This window comes from Petaurus breviceps, unplaced genomic scaffold, assembly GCF_028583685.1.
Source record: "Petaurus breviceps papuanus isolate PSGF00001 unplaced genomic scaffold, PetGlider_PUasm1.0 90639, whole genome shotgun sequence".
Lineage (NCBI taxonomy): Eukaryota > Metazoa > Chordata > Mammalia > Diprotodontia > Petauridae > Petaurus > Petaurus breviceps.
Genome location: NW_027187296.1, coordinates 931,145 through 954,013, shown reverse-complemented (window position 1 = coordinate 954,013; position 22,869 = coordinate 931,145). Strand labels below are relative to the sequence as shown.

The 22,869-nt window shown below is 35.8% G+C and overlaps 1 protein-coding gene across 1 annotated transcript in view; it reads right to left on the bottom strand.

Moving 5' to 3' along the window:
• Positions 1 to 22,869, bottom strand: part of LOC138143486 (phosphatidylinositol 3,4,5-trisphosphate 3-phosphatase TPTE2-like) — a 101,253-nt gene that overhangs the window by 11,808 nt on the left and 66,576 nt on the right. Inside the window, 1 exon segment of the mRNA XM_069064757.1 lies at positions 10,216 to 10,313. Within this exon segment, the coding sequence (XP_068920858.1) occupies positions 10,216 to 10,313 (98 nt within the window).

The following is a 22,869-nucleotide window of genomic DNA, read 5'->3' as shown; positions in this document are numbered from 1 at the left end:
AAGAGATTGTCAAAGAAAACTGTCCTGAAGTCCTAAAATCAGAAGGTAAAATAGTCATTGAAAGAATTCACCATACTCCTCCTGAAAGAGATCCCAAATTGAAAACTCCAAGAAATATAGTAGCTAAATTCCAGAATTACAGGGTTAAGGAGAAAATTTTGCAAGCAGCCAAAAAGAAACAATTCAAATATCATGGAACTACAGTCAGGATAGCACAGGACCTAGCAGCTTCTACATTAAAAGATTGGAGGGATTGGAATTTGATATTTAGTAAGGCAAAAGAGCTAGGACTGCAAACAAGGATCAACTACCCGACAAAAATGAGCATAATCTTTCAGGCAAGGAGATGGTCATTTAATGAAATAAGGGACTTCCAGACTTTCCTGATGAAAAAGCCAGAGCTCAATGGAAAATGTGATCTCCAACTATAAGACTCAAGAAAGACATAAAAAGGTAAACAAGGAAAACACACACACATACAAACACACACACAATGCACACACACACACTCATGCACACATGCATATAACTTAGGATGCAATAAGAAGAAACTGTTTACATTCATATACGAGAAGCTGATACCTGTCAATATTGAAATTTATATGATTATCATGACCTTTAAAAGGGATATACATAGAGAGAGGGTGTGGGTATAAATGAACTAATCTGATGATAAAAACAACCTTATTAAGGGGTTCAAAGTGACAGTAATGGGATAAAAGGAAAGGATGAGACAGAAAAAGGTAAATTATGCCATATGAAGAGGTGTAAAGACATACTGTAGTAGAGGGGAAGGAAAGAGGGAGATGAACATCATTTGAACATTATTCTTATTGGTTCTGGTTCAAAGAGGGATAAACATAGTCAATTAAGTTTAAGATTCTAACATGAAAAGACACAAAAACTCATTATAATAGAGGGAAAGGAGGGAGGGAGATGAGCACTGTATGAAATTTACTCTTATTGGTTTGGGGTCAAAGAGGGAATAACACACTCTGATAAGTACAAAAATCCATTGTGCCCTATAGGCAGTAGGAGAGTAAGGGAGAGGATAAGAAGGGGGGGGAAGGTTTAGAAGGGAGTGAAATAGTAGTAAGGGGAAAGGGTAGGAGGGAACACTGAGGGAGGCAGTGGTCAAAAGGAAAACCCTTAAGGAGGGTAAGGGAGAAGGAAGAAACAAAAACATAAACAGGGGAGGGAATAGAATGGAGGAAAAGAGACAGATAATAATCATTACTGTGAATGTAAATGGGATGAACTCTCCCATAAATGCTGTCAACAAGAAACACATTTGAAACAAGGGGATATGCCCAGGGTAAAGGTAAAAGGCTGGAGTAGGATATATTATGCTTCAGCTAAAGTAAAAAAAGCAGAGGTAGAAATCCTTATCTCAGATAAAGTAAAGGCAAAAATAGATTTCATTAAAAGAGATAAGGAAGGAAACTATATCCTGCTAAAAGGCACCATCGAGAATGAAACAATATCATTACTTAACATATATGCACCAAGTGGTATAGCGTCCAAATTTCTAGAAGAGAAATTAAGGGAATTAGAGGAAGAAATAGATAGCAAAACTATACTAGAGGGAACCTTAATCTCCCTCACTCTGAACTTGATAAGTCTAACCTCAGAATAAACAAAAAAGAAGTGAAGGAGGTGAACAGAATTTTAGAGGGGCTAGATATGATCGATTTCTGGAGAAAACTGAATGGGGATAAAAAGGAATATACTTTCTTCTCAGTGGCTGATGGCACATACACAAAAATTGACTATGTACTAGGGCATAAAAACCTCACAATTCAGTGCAGATGCATCCTTCTCAGATCATGATGCAATAAAAATCATATGCAATAAAGGGCCATGGAAAGATAGACTAAAAACTAATTGGAAATTAAACAATTTAATCCTAAAGAATGGGTGGGTCAAACAAGAAATTATAGAACAATCAGTAACTTCATTCAAGAGAATGACAATAATGAGACAACATACCAAAATTTGTGGAATGCAGCAAAGGCAGTTCTTAGGGGAAGTTTTATATCCCTGAGTGAAGACATGAATAAATTAGAGAAAAGGGAGGTCAATGAATTGGGCATGCAATTGAAAAAGCTAGAAAAGGAAGAAATTGAAACCCCCCAATTTAATACTAAATTAGAAATAATGAAAACCAAAGGAGAGATTAATAAAACTGAAATTAAGAAAACTTTTGAATTAATAAATAAAACTAAGAGCTGGTTTTATGAAAAAAAAAAAAAACAATAAAATTGATAGACCCTTAGTCAATATGATAAAAAAAGAAGAAAACCAAATTATGAGTATCAAAAATGAAAAGGGTGGATCTACCTCCAATTAAGAGAAAATTAAAACAATAATTAGGAATTATTTTGCCTAATTGTATGCACATAAATTTGACAATCCTAGTGAAATGGATGAATATTTAAAAAAATATATAAGTTGCCCAGATTAACTGAAGAGGAAGTAAATTACTTAAATAACCCCATCTCAGAAAAAGAAATGGAACAAGCCATCAGTGAACTCCATAGGAAATAATCCCTAGAAATAAAAAAAAAATAATAAGATCAGATGGATTTACTAGAAAATTCTATCAAACATTTAAAGAACAATCGATTCCAATACTCTACAAACTATTTGGGAAAATTAGTGAAGACAGAGTCCTACCAAATTCTCTATATGACACAAATATGGTACTGATGCCTAAATCAGGAAAAGATAAAACAGAGAAAGAAAATTATAGGCCAATTTCCCTTATGAATATAGATGCAAAAATTTTAAATAAAATATTAGCAAAAAGACTACAGCAACTTATCACAAGAATAATACACTTTGATCAGGTAGGATTTATTCCAGGAATGCAAGAATGGTTTAATATTAGGAAAACCATCAATATAATTGATCATATCAACAATAAAACTAGCAAAAACCATTTTATTCCAATAGATGCAGAAAAGGCTTTTGACAAAGTACAACATCTATTCCTATTAAAAACACTAAAAAGTATAGGAATAAATGGAGTCTTCCTTAAAATAATAGGTAGTATCTATTTAAAGTCATCAGCCAGTATTATATGTAATGGTGATAAGCTAGAATCATTTCCAATAAGATCAATGGAGAAACAGTGTCCACTATCACCCCTCTTATTCAATCTTGTGCTAGAAATTTTAGCAGTAGTAATTAAAGAAAAAGAAATCAAATTAGGAAAAGAAGAGACCAAGCTATCACTCTTTGCAAATGATATTGATGATATACTTAGAGAATCCTAGAGAATCAAGTAAAAAACTACTTGAGACAATAAATAAATTTGGCTAAGTTGCAGGATAAACCCACAAAAATCCTCAGCATTCCTGTATATTTCTAATGAAATTCAACAGCAAGAGATACAAAGAGAAATCCCATTTAAAGTTACTGTAGACATTATAAAATATTTGGGAATCTACCTGCCAAAACAAATGCAGGACCTATATGAGCATAACTACAAAACACTTTTCACACAAATAAAGTCAGATCTAACTAATTGGAAAAACATCAATTGCTCATGGCTAGGTTGAACTACTATAATAAAAATGACAATTTTACCTAAATTAAATTACATATTTAGTGCCATACCAATCAATTAAGCAAAAAACTACTTTATAGAGCTAGAAAAAATAGTAACAAAATTCATTTTTAAGAACAAAAGGTCCAGAATATCAAGGGAATTAATGAAAAGAAATGCTAGGGAAAGTGGCCTAGCTATACCAGATTTTAATCTGTATTATAAAGCAGCAGTCCTCAAAACTACTTGGTACTGGCTGAGGAATAGAGCAGTGGATCAATGGATCTATATAGATTGGGTACATGAGACTCAGCAGTCAATGACTATAGTAATCTACTGTTTGATAGACTCAAAGACCTCAGTTTTGGGAATAAGAACTCACTCTGTGACAAAAACTGCTGGGAAAACTGGAATATAGTATGGCAGAAACTGGGTATAGACCATTATCTAAAACCGTATACCAAAATCAAGTCTAAATGGGTTCATGATCTAGGTATAAAGGCTGATACTGTAAATAATCTGGGAAAGCAAGGAATAGTTTACCTGTCAGAATTATGGGGAAGGGAAGACTTTATGACCAAACAAGAATTAGAGAGCATTATAAAATGCAAAATGGATAATTTTGATTACATGAAATTGAAAAGCTTCTGTACAAACAAAGCCAATGTAACCAAGAGGAAGAGGGAAGTGGAAAATTGGGAAAGAATTTTTACAACCAATGTCTCTGATAAAAGCATCATTTCTAAAATATACAGAGAATTAAGTCAAATCTATAAGAATACAAGTCATTCCCCAATTGATAAATGGTCAAAGGATATGAAGGAGCAGTTTTCAGAGGAAGAAATTGAAGATATCTATAAGCGTATGAAAAAATGCTCCAAATTACTATTGATTAGAGAAATGCAAATCAAAACAATTCTGAGGTACCACATCTCACCAGTCAGATTGACTAAGATGAAAAAACAGGAAAATGACAAATGCTGGAGAGGATGTGGACAAATTGGAACACTAATGCATTGTTGGTGGAGTTTGTGAATTGATTCAAATATTCTGGAGAGCAATCTGGAACTATGCCCAAAGGGCATACCCTTTCATACCCTTTGACTCAGCATTACCACTTCTAGGGTTGTATCCCAAAGAGATCATAGAAGTGGGAGGAAGACCCATATGTACAAAAATATTTATAGCAGCTATATTTTGTGGCAAAGAATTAGAAATTAAGGGTATGCTCATCAACTGGGGAATGGCTAAACAAGTTGTGGTATATGAATGTAATGGAATACTATTGTTTTAAAAGAAATGAGGAGCAGATGGACTTCATATTTACCTGGAGAGGCTTATATGAACTGATGCTGAGTGAGCAAAGCAGAACAGGAGAAATTTGTACACAATTACAAACACAATGTATGTGTGATGACCAACTCTGGTAGACTGGACTCTCTTCAGCAAAGCAGGGTTGTAAGTCAACTCCAAAAGACTCATGATGGAGAGAGATGTCTACATTCACAAAAAGAACTAGAAACAACAGTGTTTGAATGCAGATTGAAGCAAACTACCCACTCTATTTTTCTCATTTGGTCTTGTTTCCTCTTTCCCACTGTTCATTCCATCTGATACAATCCTTCTTTATAACCTGACTAATGTCTAATGTGAAAGTATTTGCAGATCCTATACTTGATTGTATGCCGTCATGGGAGGAGGAGGGGGAGAAAATTTGAAACTCAAGGAATTGTGAAATTGAATCTTGTAAAATAAACGTAAACAATTTAGTAAAGACCAAAAAAAAAAAAAAAGAAAGGAAATTGAAGGAATTCTAATAGGCAATGAGGAAACAAATGGTATACTTAGAGAATCCTAGAGAATAAATAAAATAAATAAATAAAAACTAATTGAAATAATAAACAAATTTAGTAAAATTGCAGGATATAAAATAAACCCACATAAATCATTGGCATTTCTATATATTATTGATAAAACCCAATAGCAAGATATAGAAAGAGAAATCCCATTTAAAGTTAATGTAGACATGAAAAAATATTTAGGAGTCTACCTGCCAAAGCAAACTCAAGAACTATATGAATTACAATTACAATTACAAAACACTTTTCATACAAAAAAAGTCAGTTCCAAATAATTGGAAAATATCAGTTGCTCATGTATAGGTCAAGCTAATATGATAAAAGTGACAATTCTACCTAAATTAATATGCTTATTCAGTGCCATACTAGTCAAACTACCAAAATTATTTTATAGAGCTAGAAAAAATAATAACAAAAGTCATCTGGAAGAACAAAATATCCAGAATATCAAGGGAATTAATGAAAAGAAATGCAAGGAAAGGTGGCCTAGCCATATCAGATCTAACACTGTATTATAAAGCAGCAATCATCAAAACTACTTAGTACTGGCTAAGAAACAGAATGGTGGATCAGCGCAATAGGTTAGGTACACAAGACACGATAGTCCATGACTATAGTAATCTATTCTTTGATAACCCAAAGACTCCAGTTTCTGGGATAAGAACTCACTATTTAACAAAAACTGCTGGGAAAACTGGAAAATAGTATGGCAGAAACTAGGCATAGACCAACATTTTATACCACATACCAAGATAAAGCCAAAATGGATACACTATTTATATAGGCTGAAACTATAAAGAAACTAGGAGAACAAAGAATAGTTTCCCTGTCAGATTTATGGAGAAGGGAAGAATTTATGACTAAATAAGAGATAGAGAACATAATGAAATACAAAATGGATGATATTGATTACATTAAATTGGATAGGTTTTGCACAAACAAGGTTACAAGAGTAGAAGGAGCAGAAAGTTGGGAAACAATTTTTATAGCCAGTGTCTCTGATAAAGGTCTCATTTCTCAAATATATAGAAAACTGAGTCAAATTTACAAGAATGCAAGTCATTCCCCAATTGATAAATGGTTAAAGGATATGAGCAGGTAGTTTTCAGAGGAAGAAATTAAAGCTATCTGTAGTCATGTGAAAAAATGCTCTAAATCACTATTGATTAGAGAGATGAAAATCAAAACAACTCTTAGGTACCACATCATACATATCAGATTGGCTAACATAACAAAACAGGAAAATGGTAAATGTTGGAAAAGATGTGGGAAAATTGGAACACATGCATTGTTGGTGGAGTTGTAAACTGATCCATCTATTTTGGAGAGCAATTTGGAGCTATGCCTGAAGATTATAAAATTGATCAAAGCATACTATTTGTGCTCTCTCTCTCTCTCTCTCTCTCTCTCTCTCTCTCTCTCTCTCTCTCTCTCTCTCTCTCTCTCTTTTGTTTGTTTTGTTTCTTCTTATTATTTCTCTTGGTTCTTTCCATTGGTTCCAATTCTTCTTTACAACATAGCTAATGTGAAAATATATTTAATATGCATGTATATGTAGAGCCTTTATGAGATTGTATGTTGTCTTGGGGAAGGGAGTGGTCAGGGAAGAGGAGAAAATTTAAAACTAAAAATCTTATGGAAGTGAATGTTGAAAACTAAAAATAAATTAATTTAAAAAAAAGAAAGGAGAGAAAACACTAGGGAGTCAACTGAAAAACTAATTGAAACAATTAACACCTTCAGCAAAGTTGTAAGGATATAAAGTAAACCCACTCAAAGCATCAACATTTCTATATGTTACCAAGAAAGCCCCATTGGAAAGATAGAAAAAGAAATTCCATTTAAAATAACTGCAGATAGCATTTAAATATTTGGAAGTCTATCTGTCAATACACACACAAGAACTATATGAACACAATTACAAAACCATTTTACACAAATAAGGAGAGATCTAAATGACTTGTTGTATTCAGTCATTTCAGTCATATCTGTCTTCATGACCCCATTTGGTGTTTTCTTGGCAACAATACTGGTGGAGATACAGGTTATTTTATAGATGAAGAACTGAGGCAAACAAGGTTTAGTGACTTGCCCAGAGTCACACAGCTTGCAAGTATCTGAGGCCAAATTTGAACTCAAGAAGATGAATTTTCCTGACTTCAGGTCTGGCTCTCTATCTGCCAAGTCACCCAGTTGCCTTTCTAAATAACTGGAGAAATGTTAATTGCTCATGAGTAGGCTAAACCATGACAATACTATCTAAATTAATTTATTATCTAGTGTGTCATACAAATCAAATTGCTGCAGAATTCCTTCATAGAATTAGAAAAAAATAATAAAATAAAGAACAAAAAGTTAAGAATATCAAAAGAACCAAGAAAAAAATGGGAAGGAAGGGAGACTACCACATCTCAATCTGCACTACAAAGCTGTAATTGTGAAAACAATTTGGTACTGGGTAAGAGATAGGTTGATCAGCAGGGTACACACTAAATAAATGCAAATGAGCAGGGGCGACCAGGTGGCTCAGCGAGTAAGAGCACCAGCTCCAGTGTCGGGATGACCTGGGGATCAAATCCAGGCTTAGATACTCAGCACCACACCCAGAAATAACTGGCCACATAACCTTGAGCAAGTTACTTAACCCCAATTGCTTTAAAAAAAATTATCAAGCAAAATTGCCCTGATATTTGGGCAGCCAGGTGGCTCAGTGAGTAAGATCACCGGCTCCAGTGTCAGGATGACCTGGGGATCAAATCTGGGCTCAGATACTTAGCACCACACCCAGAAATAACTGGCCATGTAACCTTGAGCAAGTTACTTAACCCTGGTTGCTTAAAAAAAAAAGCAAATGAGCACAGTAGCCTAGTGTTTGATAAACCCAAAGATTCCAGCTACAAGGGCAAGAATTGACTTTTTCACACACAAAAAAATTGTTGGGAAAACTGTCATGTGGAAGAAACTAGGCATAGACCAACACCTCACATCATATGCAAAGATAAATTCAAAATGGGTACATGATTTAGAATAAAAGGCAATATCACAAATTATTGGAGCATGGGAAAAAATTACCTCTCAAATCTATGGATTGGGGGTAAAGTTCATGACCAATGAAGAGATCAAAATATTCACAGGAGCTAAAAAGGATAATTTTGCTTATATAAAGTTTAAAAGGTTTGGCAAAAATAAAACCAATGCAGCTAAAATTAAAAGGTAGGACACTGGGCAGGATCTTTGCAGCAAGTTTTTCTTATAAAGGTTTCATTTCCAAAATATATAGGGAACTGAAAAAAACTTACAAGAATGAGAACCATTTTCCAGTTGCTAAATGAATGATATGAATAGGTAGTTTTCAGAAGAAGAAATGCAAGGTATTAACAGTCATATTTTTAAAATGTTCAGAAACGCTGTTAAATAAATGCACATTAAAACAATTCTGAGGCACCACCTCATACCCATAAGATTGACTAAGATGACAGAAAAGAAAAATGACAAATGCTGGAGAGGATTTGGGAAAATAGATACTCTAGGGTACTGTTGGTAGAGCTGTGAACTAGTCCATCCATTCTGGAAAGCAATTTGGAATTATGCCCCAAAAGCTATTAAAATCTATATACCTTTTGACCCAATGATCACACTACTAGGTCTATACTCTAAGGAGATCAAATGAAGAGAAAAAAAACCTATATATATATATCAGCTTATTTTGTGATGGCAAAGAATTGGAAACCGAGGGGATACCCATCAATTGGGGAATCCCCAAACAAGTTGTGTTATATGAGTATGATGGGACACAATTGTGCTGTAAGAAATGATGACGGGGATCATTTCATTAAAAACCTTGGAAAACTTGTATGAACTGATATAGAGTGAAATGAACAGAACCAGAAGAGTAATTTATATAATTATAGCAATATTGTAAAGATAATCAACTGTGAAAGGCTTTGCAACTCTTGTCAATACAATGTTCAACCACAGTTCCAAGGATTCATGGCAAAAGATGCTTTCTACCTCTAGATAGAGAACACATGAACTGAGGGTGAAGATTGAAGCATATTTTCTTCTATCTTTTTCTTGCCTTTTTTTGGGGGAAGATGGCTAATGTAGAAATTTGTTTTGCATGACTATATATATTTGCAGTGAGTACTATTTTTTATGGATTCTCAATAGGTTGGAGAGTGAGATGGGGAAGGGAAAGAATTGGGAACTAATAATAAAATAAAATGTGATTTTTAAATTAAAAATAGGCTAGGAAGGGTTACAAAACAGTTGGGGGTTCACTTTGCCACTTAGTCGCCCCTTTTCCATTCTTCTTACACTTATACCTTACTCCTTAGCTTCCTTCAAGTTCCAGCTGTGTGTGTGTATCTTGTTTGTATATATAACTGTATGTTGTCTCCCCCATTAGACTGTAGATCTTTGAGGGCAGGGGCTATTTTACCTTTCTTTGCCTGGCATGTCATAGTTGGTGTTTAATAAATATTTATTCACTGACTAACTGGTATCCATGAAATATTAAGCAACCTCAATGGAGTCCTTGAGTGTACTGAGTGGATATTAAATGGAGGATTGATGAGAGGACACAGAAAAGAATGACACATATGAGAAGATGTTTGTGACCTTTACTAGTGGAAGGAATGCCCTCATTGGTGGATTATTGATTGATCTATTGAAAGGAGGCAGTATTGTCTATCTATTAATGTAATGTTTTAGTCCCAATTTTGGTTGGTTATTTCATTTCTTGATATCTGTTGAGATGGTTATTAAGTTTTAAAGTAAAATTATTTGTAAACAACAGCAACCCACCTGACAGCACTTTGCAGATGAACACAAACAGACATAAATAACCTTCTTATTCATCATTAATACTATTTTCAGATCCTTTCCATTACCTTTTCCAACTCCTAAAGAGGAAAAAAAAATAAAAGTTGCGTTCAGTTTATGATGGAGATAAAATTTGCTGAGTTAAACTCAGACTTCTTGCTAATTAATTTTGTGACTTAAAAAGGAGAAAAGAAACAACTTATCCCAAACAATATTGTACTTTGGTGGTATTTTATTCCATCATTGTTAATTAAAATAGAATAGGATGCATTTCAGAATGTCTTCTACTCTACCATCTCATTTTATTTTTTAAGTTTTATTTAGTATTTTATTTTTCCCTAGTTACATGTAAAAACAATTTTTCCTATTTTTATTTTTTAGTTTACACCATTCATTTCCACAAGATTTTGAGTTACAAATTTTCTCCCCAATTTTCCCTACCCACCAACCCAAAACAGTGTTTCCACTGAATATACCCTCCCCCAATCTGCTCCCTCCCATTTCTTTCCCCATTCCCCCTTCAACTTTCCAGTAGGGCATGGTAGATCACTATGCCCTAGTGCCTGTATATCTCATTTCCCAGTTACATGTATAATAATAATAATATGTATATATTTTTAATATTTGATTTTAAACTTTGGATTCCAGATTCTTTCCCCTCCTCCCTCATCACCCATGCTCACTGGGAAGATAAGCAATTTAATATAGGTTGTACATGTGTAGCTATGCAAAACATCTCCATAATGGATATATTGTGAAAGACTAACCATATTTCCTTCCATCCTATCCCACCCCACCACTTGTTCTATTCTCTACCTTGATCCTGTCCCTTTTCTTTTTTTTCCCTATCTATCTATCTATCTATCTATCTATCTATCTATCTATCTATCTATCTATCTATCTATCTAACTATCTATCTATCTATCTAACTATCTATCTATCTATCTGCTTTTTTGTAGGGCAACTGGGGTTAAGTGACTTGCCCAAGGTCACATGGCTAGTTTTTGTGTTAAGTGTCCCAGGCCAGATCTGAACCCAGGTCCTCCTGACTCCAGGGCTGGTGCTCTGTTCACGGAGTCACCTAGCCACCCCGATCCTGTCCCTTTTCAAAAGTGGGTGCTTCCAACCTCCCTCCCCCCCCAGTCTACCCTCCCTTCCATTACCCCCCCATCGTCCCTTTCCCCTCTACTCTCCCAAAGGGTGAGATATTTAGTGTGTATGTCATTCCCTCCCTAAGCCAAATTCAATGAGAATAAGGTTGATTCATTTCCTTTTGCCTTCCTGTTCTTCCCCTCCATTGTAACTACTTTCCCTTGCCTCTTCTATATAAGATAATTTACCCCATTCTGTCTCTCCCCATCTCCTCTCATTATATTCCTCTCTCACCTCTTAATTTCACCTTTTAAGTATCACCCCTTCCTATTCAATTGGTCCTGTGCCTTCTATGTATACCTGTACACGTATATACACACACTCACATATGTATTCATATGCCCATATACCCTCCTATATAGACATATATATGTATGTATACATATACACACATATACATACACACATATATGTGTGTGTATATATGTATATACATATACATATATATATATATATTTACACACACACATTTCTATTCCCTTCAACTATTCTCATGCTGAGAAAAATTTCATAAGTTACAATTATTGTTTTTCCATGTAGGAATATAAGTAGTTCGACTTTGATAAGTTCCTTATGATTTTTTTTCTCTGTTTACCTTCTCAAGCTTCTCTTGCTTCTCATATCTGAATATCAAATTTTCTATTCAACTCTGTTTTTTCAGCAAGAATGCTTGAAAGTCCTCTATTCCACTGAATGACCATATTTCCCCCTGGAACATGATATTCAGTTTTGTTGGGTAAGTGATTCTTGGTTTTAATCCCAGCTCCTTTGACCTCCAGAATATCACATTCCAAGCCCTTCAATCCCCCAATGTAGAAGCTGCCAGATTCTGAGTTATCCTGATTGTGTTTCCACAATATTCAAATTGTTTCTTCCTGGCTGCTTGTAATATTTTCTCCTTGATCTGGGAACTCTGGAACCTGGCTATAATATTCCCAGGAGTTTTCTTTTGGGGATCTTTTTCAGGAGGTGATCAATGGTGATCTTTCAACCTCTATTTTGCCCTCTGGTTCTAAAATATCAGGGAAATTTTCCTTGAGAATTTCTTGAAGGATGATTTCTAGGTTCTTTTTTTGATCATGGCTTTCAGGTAGTCCAATAATTTTTAAATTATCTCTCCTGAATCTATTTTCCAGGTCAGTGGTTTTTCCCATGAGATATTTCACATTGCCTTCTATTCTTTCATTTGTTTGGATCTGTTTAATAGTATCTTGATTTCTCATAAAGTCACTAGCTTCCATTTGCTCCAATCTAATTCTGAAGGAATGATTCTCTTCAGTGAGCTTTTGAGATTCTTTTTCCATCTGGCAAATTTGTCTTTTTAAGGCATTCTTCTCCCCATTGCCTTTTTGAGCTTCTTTTTGCCATCTGAGTTAGTCTGTTTTTTTATGGTGTTATTTTCTTCAGTCAGATTGTTGACTCTCATTTCATAATTTTCTTGCATCTTTCTCATTTCTCTTCCCAATTTTTCCTCCACTTCTCTTATTTGATTTTCATAATCCTTTTTAAGCTCCTCTATGTCCTGTAACCAGATCATATTTTTCTTGGAAGCTTTTAGTGTAGGAGTTCTGACTTCATTGTCTTCCTCCTGTTCCATGCTTTGATCCTTTTTGTCCCCAAAATAGGAGTGTAAAGTTAGGTTACTCTGTTTGCTTTGCTTCCTTTGCTTGGTCATGTTGCTACTCAATTACTTGACTTTTGAGCTTTTGCTGCAGTAGAACTCTGCTACCAGAAATGAGAGCTTTATCCCAAACACTGGGGTTTTCACAGCTGCTGGAGGTATTAGTTGGGTATTAGCCTCCACACACTCTGGCAAACTGCTCACTCACCCCAGGACCTCCACCCTAGACAGCAATCTAGATCCAAGCAGGTTAAAGCAAGAGTGATTACCCCTCAGAATGGTTGCTTGGTCCCTCTATAATCTGCAGACCAGGAGCTCTGAAGCAGCCACAAGGTGGCAGCTGCATGGCCACAGCACCTCAGCCACTTCTTGCCTGGGGGGCAAAGGCCGGATAGCACTCCCGAATTCCCAGGTCCCAAAGTCCATACTGTAGTGACCTCTCATTTTGTTGTTGGCATCTATATATTGATAATTCTGGAAACTGCCACAGCTGCTGGTGATCTGAAGTCCCTCCAGCCGGCGGCTGGTCAGGCCACCCTGAGGCTAAAACTTCTGGCTCACTTGGGGCTGGGCTTGGCTCCCAAAACACTGCACTGGCTGCTTCCTGCCAGCCTGCCAGGCTGTCCTTAGTGGGAGGTTAGCTTCTCGCTGTCATTTTGTGGGTTCTGTAGCTCCAAAGTTTCTTCAGAGTCACCTTTTACATGAATTGGAGGAGGTGGGAGCCAGAACCCCAAGGAAGTCCTGTTTCTATTCTGCCATCTTGACTCCACCCCCTCGTCAAAACAATTTTTAACATTCATTTTTAAAACTTTGAGTTCCAAATTCTTTCCCTTCCTCCCTCCCCACACTCTCTCCCCATTGAAAAGGCAAGCAATTTCATAAAGGTTACATGTGTACTCATGCAAAACATATTTATAACAGTCATGTTGTGAAAGAAAACACAGACTAGAAAAAAAAACTCAAGAAAAGCAAAGTTTTAAAAAATGCTTCAATTTGTATTCAGACAACATCAGTTCTTTTTCTGGGGATGGATCGCATTTTTCAGCATAAGTCCTTCAGTGTTGTCTTGGATCAATGTATTGTTGACAATAGCTAAGTAATCAACAGCTGATCATCTTGCAATATTGTTGTCACTTTGTACACAGTATATTTCACTTTTCATGAGCCCATGGCATGTCTTTCCAGGTTTTTTTGAGAGCATCCTACTCATAATTTCTTACAGTATTTCTTATAGTACAATAGTATTTCATCATAATCACATATCACAACTTGTTCAGACATTCCCCAATCAATGGTCATCCCCTCAACTTCTAATTCTTTACCACCAGAAAAGAGTTGATACAAACACACACACACACACACACACACACCACATTTACATATAGGTCCTTTTCCTTTTTGTTTTTTATCTCTTTTGGTATACAGACATAGTAGTGGTATTGCTAAGTCAAAGTGTATGGCATAGTTTTATAGTTCTTTGGGCATAGTTCCAAATTGCTTTCCAGAATGGCTGAATCAATTCACAACTCTATCAACAATGCATAAAAGTCTCATATTTCCAAAATCTCCTTCAACATCTGTCATTTACCTTTTCTGTCCTATTAGCCAATCTAAGACATATGAGATAGTACCTCAGAATTGTTTAAATTTACATGGCTCCAATCAATAATTAAAGAATATTTTTTTTCATATGGCTACTTCATCTTCATTTCGATTACTTCATCTGAAAACTGATCATGTCTTTTGATCATTTATCAGTTAGGTAAGGGCTCTTATTCTTTATAAATTTTACTCAGTTCTCTATACATTTGGGCAATGAGGCCTTTATCAGAGAAACTTGCTTCAAAATTTTTTTCCCCCAGTTACCGTTTTTTCTTTTGGAGGGCAATTGGGGTTAAGAAACTTGCCCAAGGTTACACGGCTAGTCTTTTTGTATGGGTGTTAAGTGTCTGAGGCTGGAACCGAACTTGGGTTCTCCTGACTCCGGGGCTGGCGATTTACTCACTGTGCCACCTAGCCACCCTGCTAGTTACTGTTGTTAACTGTATTTCCCTCCATCCTATGACACCCCTCCCATTTATTCTATTCTCTTTCTCCTTTTACACTCTCCTTCCTCAAAAGTGTTTTGCTTCTGACTACCTCCTCCTCCAATCTGCCCTCCCTTTTATCACATCCCCCTCCCCCAACCCCCAGTGCTCTTTTCTTTTCCCCTTCCCTTCCTACTCTCTTGTAAGGTATGTTTCTATACCCAATTGAGTTTGTATTATTCCTTCTTCAAGCCAATTCTGATGAGAGTAAGGTTCACTCACCTCCCCCATCTTCCCTTTCACTGCAAAAGCTTTTTCTTGACTCTTTTATGTGAGATAATTTACCCCATTCTACCTCTTCCTTCCTCTTTCTCCTAGTACATTCCTCTCTCACCCATTAATTTTATTTTTTGGATATATTCCCTTCAGATTCAACTCATATCTGTGCCCTTTGTCTATTTATGCTCCTAACTACCCTAATAATGAGAAAGGTCTTAGGAGTTACAAATATTATCTTCCTATGTAGGAATGTAAACAGTTTAAATTTATTAAGCTCCTTATGATTTCTCTTTCCTGTTTACCTTTTTATGCTTCTCTTGAGTCTTGTATTTAAAAGTCAGTTTTTCTATTCAGCTCTGATCTTTTTATCAAGAATGTTTGAAAATCCTTTATCTCATTAAATAGTCTTTCTCCCCCTGAAGAATTTTACTCAGTATTGTTGAGTAGGTGATTCTTGGTTGTAATCCTAATTCCTTTGCCCTCTGGAATAGCAAATTCCAAGTCCTCTGATTCTTTAATGTAGAAGCTGCTAAATCTTATGTTATCCTGACTGTGGCTCCACCACACTCAAATTGTTTATGTCTGCTTGCAATATTTTTTCCTTGACCTGGAAACCCTGGAACTTGGTTATAATATTCCTGGCAGATTTTTTTTTTTGAGATCTCTTTCGGAAAGTAAGCAGTAGATTCTTTCATTTTACCTTCTGGTTCTAGAATATCAGGGCAGTTTTCCTTGATAATTCTTTGAAAGATGATGTCTAGGTTCTTTTTTTTTTTTAATCGTGGCTTTCAGGCAGTCCAATAATTCTAAAATGATCTCTCCTGTATCTATTTTCCAGGTCAGTTGTTTTTCCAATGAGATATTTCACATTGTCTTCTATTTTTTCATTCTTTTGGCTTTACCATTCTTGATTCCTCATAAAGTCATTAGCTTCCATTTGTTCCATTCTAATTTTCATTGAACTGTTTTCTTCAGTTAGTTTTGGACTTCCCTTTCCACATTTGGCCAGTTCTGCTTTATAAAGCAGGTTTCTCCTCATTGGCTTTTTGGACCTCTTTTATCATTTGGCCTATTCTGTTTTTTAAGGTATTATTTTCTTCAGAATTTGTGTGTGTGTGTGTGTGTGTGTGTGTGTGTGTGTGTGTGTGTCTCCTTTACCAAGCTGTTGACTCATTTTTCATTATTTTCTGGCATCACTTTCATTTCTCTTCCCATTTTTTCCTCTACCTCTCTTACTTGATTTTCAAAATCCTTTGTGAGCTCAATGCTAGCAAAAAGACCCCTGTAGTTTCCTTGTGAGCAGTTGTTCAACCTCCTTACCTCTGTGGCCTCAGTGCTGCCACTGTTGATTAGTCACTCCCAATGCCTGTTCTTGATTTGTTGGAACTGGGGCTGTGCTGGTGTGACTTGCACTGGGATTGCACTCCTCTCTCACCTGGGTGCAATAGACCTTTCTTGCAGATCTAAGTTGTCTTGGGCTGGAAATGTGTTTTGCTCCATCTTTTTGTGGATTTTCTGCTCTAGAATTTGGTTAAAGTCACATTTTAAAGATATTTGGAGGGGGTTGGGAGAGAGCCTTTACTCTGCCATCTTGGTTCTGGCCCTTTTAGCATTTTTTGAGGCAACTAGGTTGCACAGTAGAGAGAGTTTAAGTTAGCAAGGCAATTTCAAATTCAACCTTAGATACTCAAAAGCTATTTGACCCCAGGCAAATCATTCAACCTGTTTCCTCAGTTTCTTCATTTGTTAAGTGAGGATAATAACAGCATCTAAATCATAGAGTTGTGAGGATTATATGAGATAATATTTGTAAAGTACTTAGCACAGTGCCTGGCATATAGAAGGTGCTATATAAATGTTAATTCTTTCCCTTCCTTTTTACTTCCAGATAGGGACCTCGTGCTAATTATATACTTTCTTCTCCCAAGGTTTTGATGACATTTGTTATCTCTTTCATGACACTGCGTAAATGTCCTTCATGGTCTCTTCTGAAGGTTCAGCATACATATCCTAGCCTTCATAAGAAGGTGCCTTTTGAAGTTATCAATATTCAGGCTCTAACCTACCTACCCAACCTTTTCTTTTCCATTTTTGTCCAGCATGAAAATTCTTACAGTAAGAAAGATGGCCCGGATGGACCGGGAACACATTTATCCAGCAGATGTTTCATGAGAGTATTCCCGTTTGGGAACAGATCGGTCTAACTCTAATCTCATGCTCTTTTATCATTATTCTGGTTGTTTCGTGTGTGGCTGTCTTGTTTCCCCTACTGGAATCATGAAAGCTTTGAGAGAATAACTCTTTTTTTTTTTCCTTAAGCAATTGGGGTTAAGTAACTTGCTCGAGGTTACATGGCCAGGTGTTTCTGGGTGGGTGCTAAGTGTATGAGCCCGGGATTCGATCTCCGGGTCTTCTCAACACTGGAGCCGGTGCTTTTACTTGCTGAGCCACCTGGACGCCCCTAAGCAATCGGGGTTAAGTAACTTGCTCAAGGTTACATGGCCAGGTGTTTCTGGGTGGGTGCTAAGTGTCCGAGCCCGGGATTCGATCTCCAGGTGTTCTCAACACTGGAGCCGGTGCTCTTACTTGCTGTGCTACCTGGCCGCCCCTGAGAGAATAACTCTTATACTTACTCAATTGTGTAGTAAGATATTCAAGCAATACTAACCAGATTTTTTAAACTTCCTTTTAAACTTTATTATAGAATGTTAAGTGAGTCACTACCCAAAGGAAATTTAAGTATAACTTTCAAAACTATCTATTCTAGAAACGTGAGTATTCTCGAGTTGCCTAATTCAACACATAAAAAACTACAACAAAGGAAAAATTTTGTTTCCAGAAGAGGAAAAATGTTTTATTAAAGAATGCTTGGAGGGGCAGGTAGGTGGTGAAGTGAATAGAGCATCAGCCCTGTAATCAGGAGGACCTGAGTTCAAATTCGGCCTCAGACACTGAATACCTACTAGCTGTGTGACCTTGGGCAAGTCACTTAACCCCAATTGCCCTGCCTTCCTCCCTACAAAAAGCAAAAAAAAAATATGCTTGTTTATGCTCCGTGTTTTTAACATTTGAATCGTCCTTGAACTAGAATATTTTATTGTATCTTTAAGGGCCCTAGTATGCCCTCAAACTAAAGGTATAGTAATAATGAACTAACTCTGTATTGTAGATGTGTTTTAAGGTAAATTTAACTGGTTTTAATTCAATGCAATTACAAACACTTTTTAAAAAGTACTAACAGGTGCCAGGAATACAAAGATAAAAAATGAAATTGTCTTCAAGAGGTTCTGGTTGACTATTATTCAATATTGTACTAGAAATGTTAGCTTTAGTGATAAGAGAAGGAAAAGAAGTTGAAGGAATTAGAATAGGCAATGAGGAAACAAAACTATCACTCTTCGAAGATGTTATGATGGTAAACTTGGAGAATCCTAGAAAATCAATTAAAAAACTACTTGAAATAATTAACTTTAGCATAGTTGCAGGATATTAAATAAACCCACACAAATCATCGGCATTTCTATATATTACTAACAAAACCCAGCAGGAAGAGATAGGAAGAGAAATCCCATTTAAAATAACTGTAGACAATACAAAATTTGGGGAGTCTACCTGTGAAGAGAAACCCAGGAACTATATGAACACAATTGCAAAACACTTTCTATACAAATAAAGTCAGATCTAAATAATTGGAAAAATATCATTTGCTCATAGGTAGGCCAAATTAATATAATAAAGTTGGCAATTCTACCTAAATTAATTTACTTATTCAGTGCCATTCCAATCAAATTACCAAAAAGTTATTTTATAGAGCTAGAATAAATGATAACAAAATTCATCTGGAAGAACAAAAGATCAAGAATATCAAGAGAATTAATGAAAAGAAATGCAAGGGAAGTTAGCTTAGCCAGACCAGACCTAAAACTATAATATAAAGTGGCAATCATGAAAACTCTTTGTTACTGGCTAAGAAAGAGTATGGTGGATCAGTGGAATAGGTAAGGTACAGAAGACACAGTTGTCAATGACTATAGTAATCTACTTCTTAATAAACCTAAATACTCCAGCTTTTAGGATAAGAATTCACTATTTAATAAAAACTTCTGGGAAAACTGGAAAATAGTATGGCAGAAATTAGGCATAGACCCCTCATCTTACACCATGTACCAAGATAAGGTCAAAATGGGTACATGATTTAGATATAAAGGGTGATACCACAGGCAAATTAGGAGAGCAAGGAATGGTTTGCCTGTCAGATCTATGGAGAAGGGAAGGATTTATAACCAAACAAGAGACAGAAAACATTATGAAATGTAAAATGGATAATTTTGATTACATTAAATTAAAAAGGTTTTGTCCAAAGTCAAAGCAACCAAGATTAGAAGGAAAGCAGAACGCTGGGAAACAATTTTTACAGCCAGTGTCTCTGAAAAAGGCCTCATTTCTCAAATATATTGAGAACTGAGTCAAATTTATAAAAATATGTCATTCCCCAACTGATAAATAGTCAAAAATATGAACAGGCAGTTTTCAGAAGAAGATATTAAAACTATCTCTAGTCATATGAAAAAATGCTCTAAATAGCTATAGATTAGAGAAATATAAATTAAAACAACTCTGAGGTACTACCTCACATCTATCAGATTCACTAATATGACCAAAACAGGAAAATGATAAATATTAGAGAAGAAGTGGGAAAACTGGAACACTAATGCAGTGTTGATGGAGTTGTGAACTGATCCAACCATTCTGGAGAGCAATTTGAAACCATGCCCAAAGGGCAATAAAACTGTTACTACTCTTTGATCCAGCAATAACACTAGTAGGTCTGTATCCCAAAGAGATCATAAACAAGGGGAAAGGACTAACATGTACAAAAATATTTATAGCAGCTCTTTTTGTGGTGGCAAAGAATTGAAAATGGAGGGGATGCCCATCAACTGGGGAATGGGTAAACAAGTTGTGGTATGTGCATGTAATGGAATGCTGTTGTACTATAAGAAATGATAATCAGGTGGACTTCAGAAAAACCTGGAAAGACTTATTGATGCTGAGTGAAGTGAGCAGAACCAGGAGAACATTGTACATAGTATCAGCAACATTGTGCAATAATCAATTTTGATAGCTCTTCTCAGCAATGCAATGATCTTAAACAATTCCAAAAGACTAATGATGGAAATGCTATCCATATCCAGAGAAAGAACTATGGTGTCTGAATGCAGATCAGCACTTAATATTTTCACTTTTTTGTCCTTTGTTTTTTTCTTTCTCATGGTTTTTCTCTTTTGCTCTGATTCTTCTTTCACAATATGACTAATGTGGAAATGTGTTTAATATGATTGTGCATGTATAACCTATATCAGATTGGTTGCTATCTTGGGAGGGTAAAGAAGGAGGAGGGAGGGAGAAAAAATTTGGAACTCAGAATCTTATAAAAATGAATGTTGAAAACTATCTTTATATGTAATTGGAAAAGATAAAATACTATTAGGTGGAGGGAAAAAAGAGGTTCTGTTGCACCTTGACAATAAATTGAATGCCACATTACTATTTAATCAACTCATTTCTTTCTTATCCTACTTGAACTAATTTTTTTTCATAAAAAGTATTTTAAATTTCATTATATATGTCTTTTAAAATGTTTATTTTGAGAAGCATTTTTTTTGCTGAAATACCTGAATATAGAAATCATTTAAATCTGAATATAGAAATCATTTAAAAATAAAATAGAAGGATTTGCCTCTGATAATTATCATCTGGGGGAGAATTCCTGACAAAGTAAGGAATGGAGGTGATCATAAGGTAAAAAAAAGAAGCTTTCATATTAAAGAGCTTCAGCTTAAACAAAATCAATGCAGACACAATAAAAGCAAAACTATCTAATGGGAAAAAAAAAACTTTGCATCCTATATCACTGGTAGAAGTTCAAAATATATATTGACTTGACTCAAATATACAATTAAGGATCTTTCCCTAATGGATGTGTTCAAATAATATAAATAAATCTAAATGACAATTGCAAATTGAAAATGACCAGATCATACAAGCTCAAATCATTAATAATAAGAGAAATGCCAATTAAAATAACTCTGCCATTTTACCTCACACACTGCAAACTGGCAAAGTTAACAAAAAAATGGGAAGTCAATTTCGGAGGGTCTGTGGGAACATAGACATAGTAATGATTACTGCTAAAACTGAATTGGTACAATTATATCATTGTGAAAATTCCATTGACCCAGCAATATGATATGCCTGCGGTATAAAACAGTGAAACAAAAGTTCCATATATGCCAGAATATTCATAGCAATATTCTTAGCATTAACAAAACACTGGAAACAAAGTAGGTACCCACTGATTGAGAAATGGCTAAATAAACTCTAAATAAACTATGGTATATGAATGTAGCAGAATATTGGACTGGGCTTTGAAGATACAAAGAGAAAAGATTGTTCCTGACTTCAAGGAGTTTATATCAGGGGTGGGGAACTTGTGGCCTCAAGGCTACATGTGGCCCTCTAGGTCCTCAAGGTTGGCCCTTTGGCTGAATCCAAACTTCACAGAACAAATCCCCTTAATAAAAGGATTTGTTTTGTAAAATTTGGATTCAGCCAAAGGGCCAACCTTGAGGACCCAGAGGGCCACATGTGACCTCAAGGCTACAGGTTCCCCACCCCAGTTTATAAAGAAGAAGACAATATGCCTACGCATAGGTTTATACTTTATATAAACATTTAAGGAAATCTTATGGGGAATCAATTAATCAATTAAAATATATTAAGGACCTAATATGTGCTAGGAATTATGCTTTGTGCAGGGAATATAGGTACAAAGAATAAAATAATCCCTACTCTCAAAGAATTTACATTTTGATGAGAGAGACAGTAAGCACATTTAAATAAATACAAATATATTTTGTAAGTATAAATTAAAAAGTATAAATATACATGTACAAAGTAGTTAAGTGCAAGGTAGTTTAGGAGGGAGGGTACTTGCAACTGGACAGATAAAAAAAAAGACTTCATGTAGCAATCATGCTTGAGCTTCGGTGTGAAGGAAGAGAGAAATTCTATGAGGCAGAGGAAGGGAGTGCATTCCAGGAAAGTGGGATAGCCCATGCAAAGGTATGGAGAAGTTAAATGGAGTGCTGTGTGTGAGCAGCAGAGTGTGAAGAGCAAGTTTGACTGGAATGCAGAGTATGACAAAGAGGACTCGTGTCTAATGAGGCTGAATGAATGAGGGCCGCATTACTGTGAGAAAAGCATTGTGCAGCTAACCACGGGGAGGAGACATGGAAAAAGTAGGACAATCATTGCTCTCAGGAAGTTCACATTCAAATGAGGGAAACAGCACATGTGGAAGGTTTCAACAGCACATCAGCTGGGAAGGTTCCATGGTCCTTAGGGTGCAGGGACACAACAGAGGGCAGTGTCTCTTCTTGTCCTTTCCATGGATAAAACCATAAAGATTTCTGACACCGTACCATCCGACAGCCTGAAACTTGTCTGTCCTGGGAGTGGCAATTGGTTGACAATGACTGGGATGGTCCTCTCTTC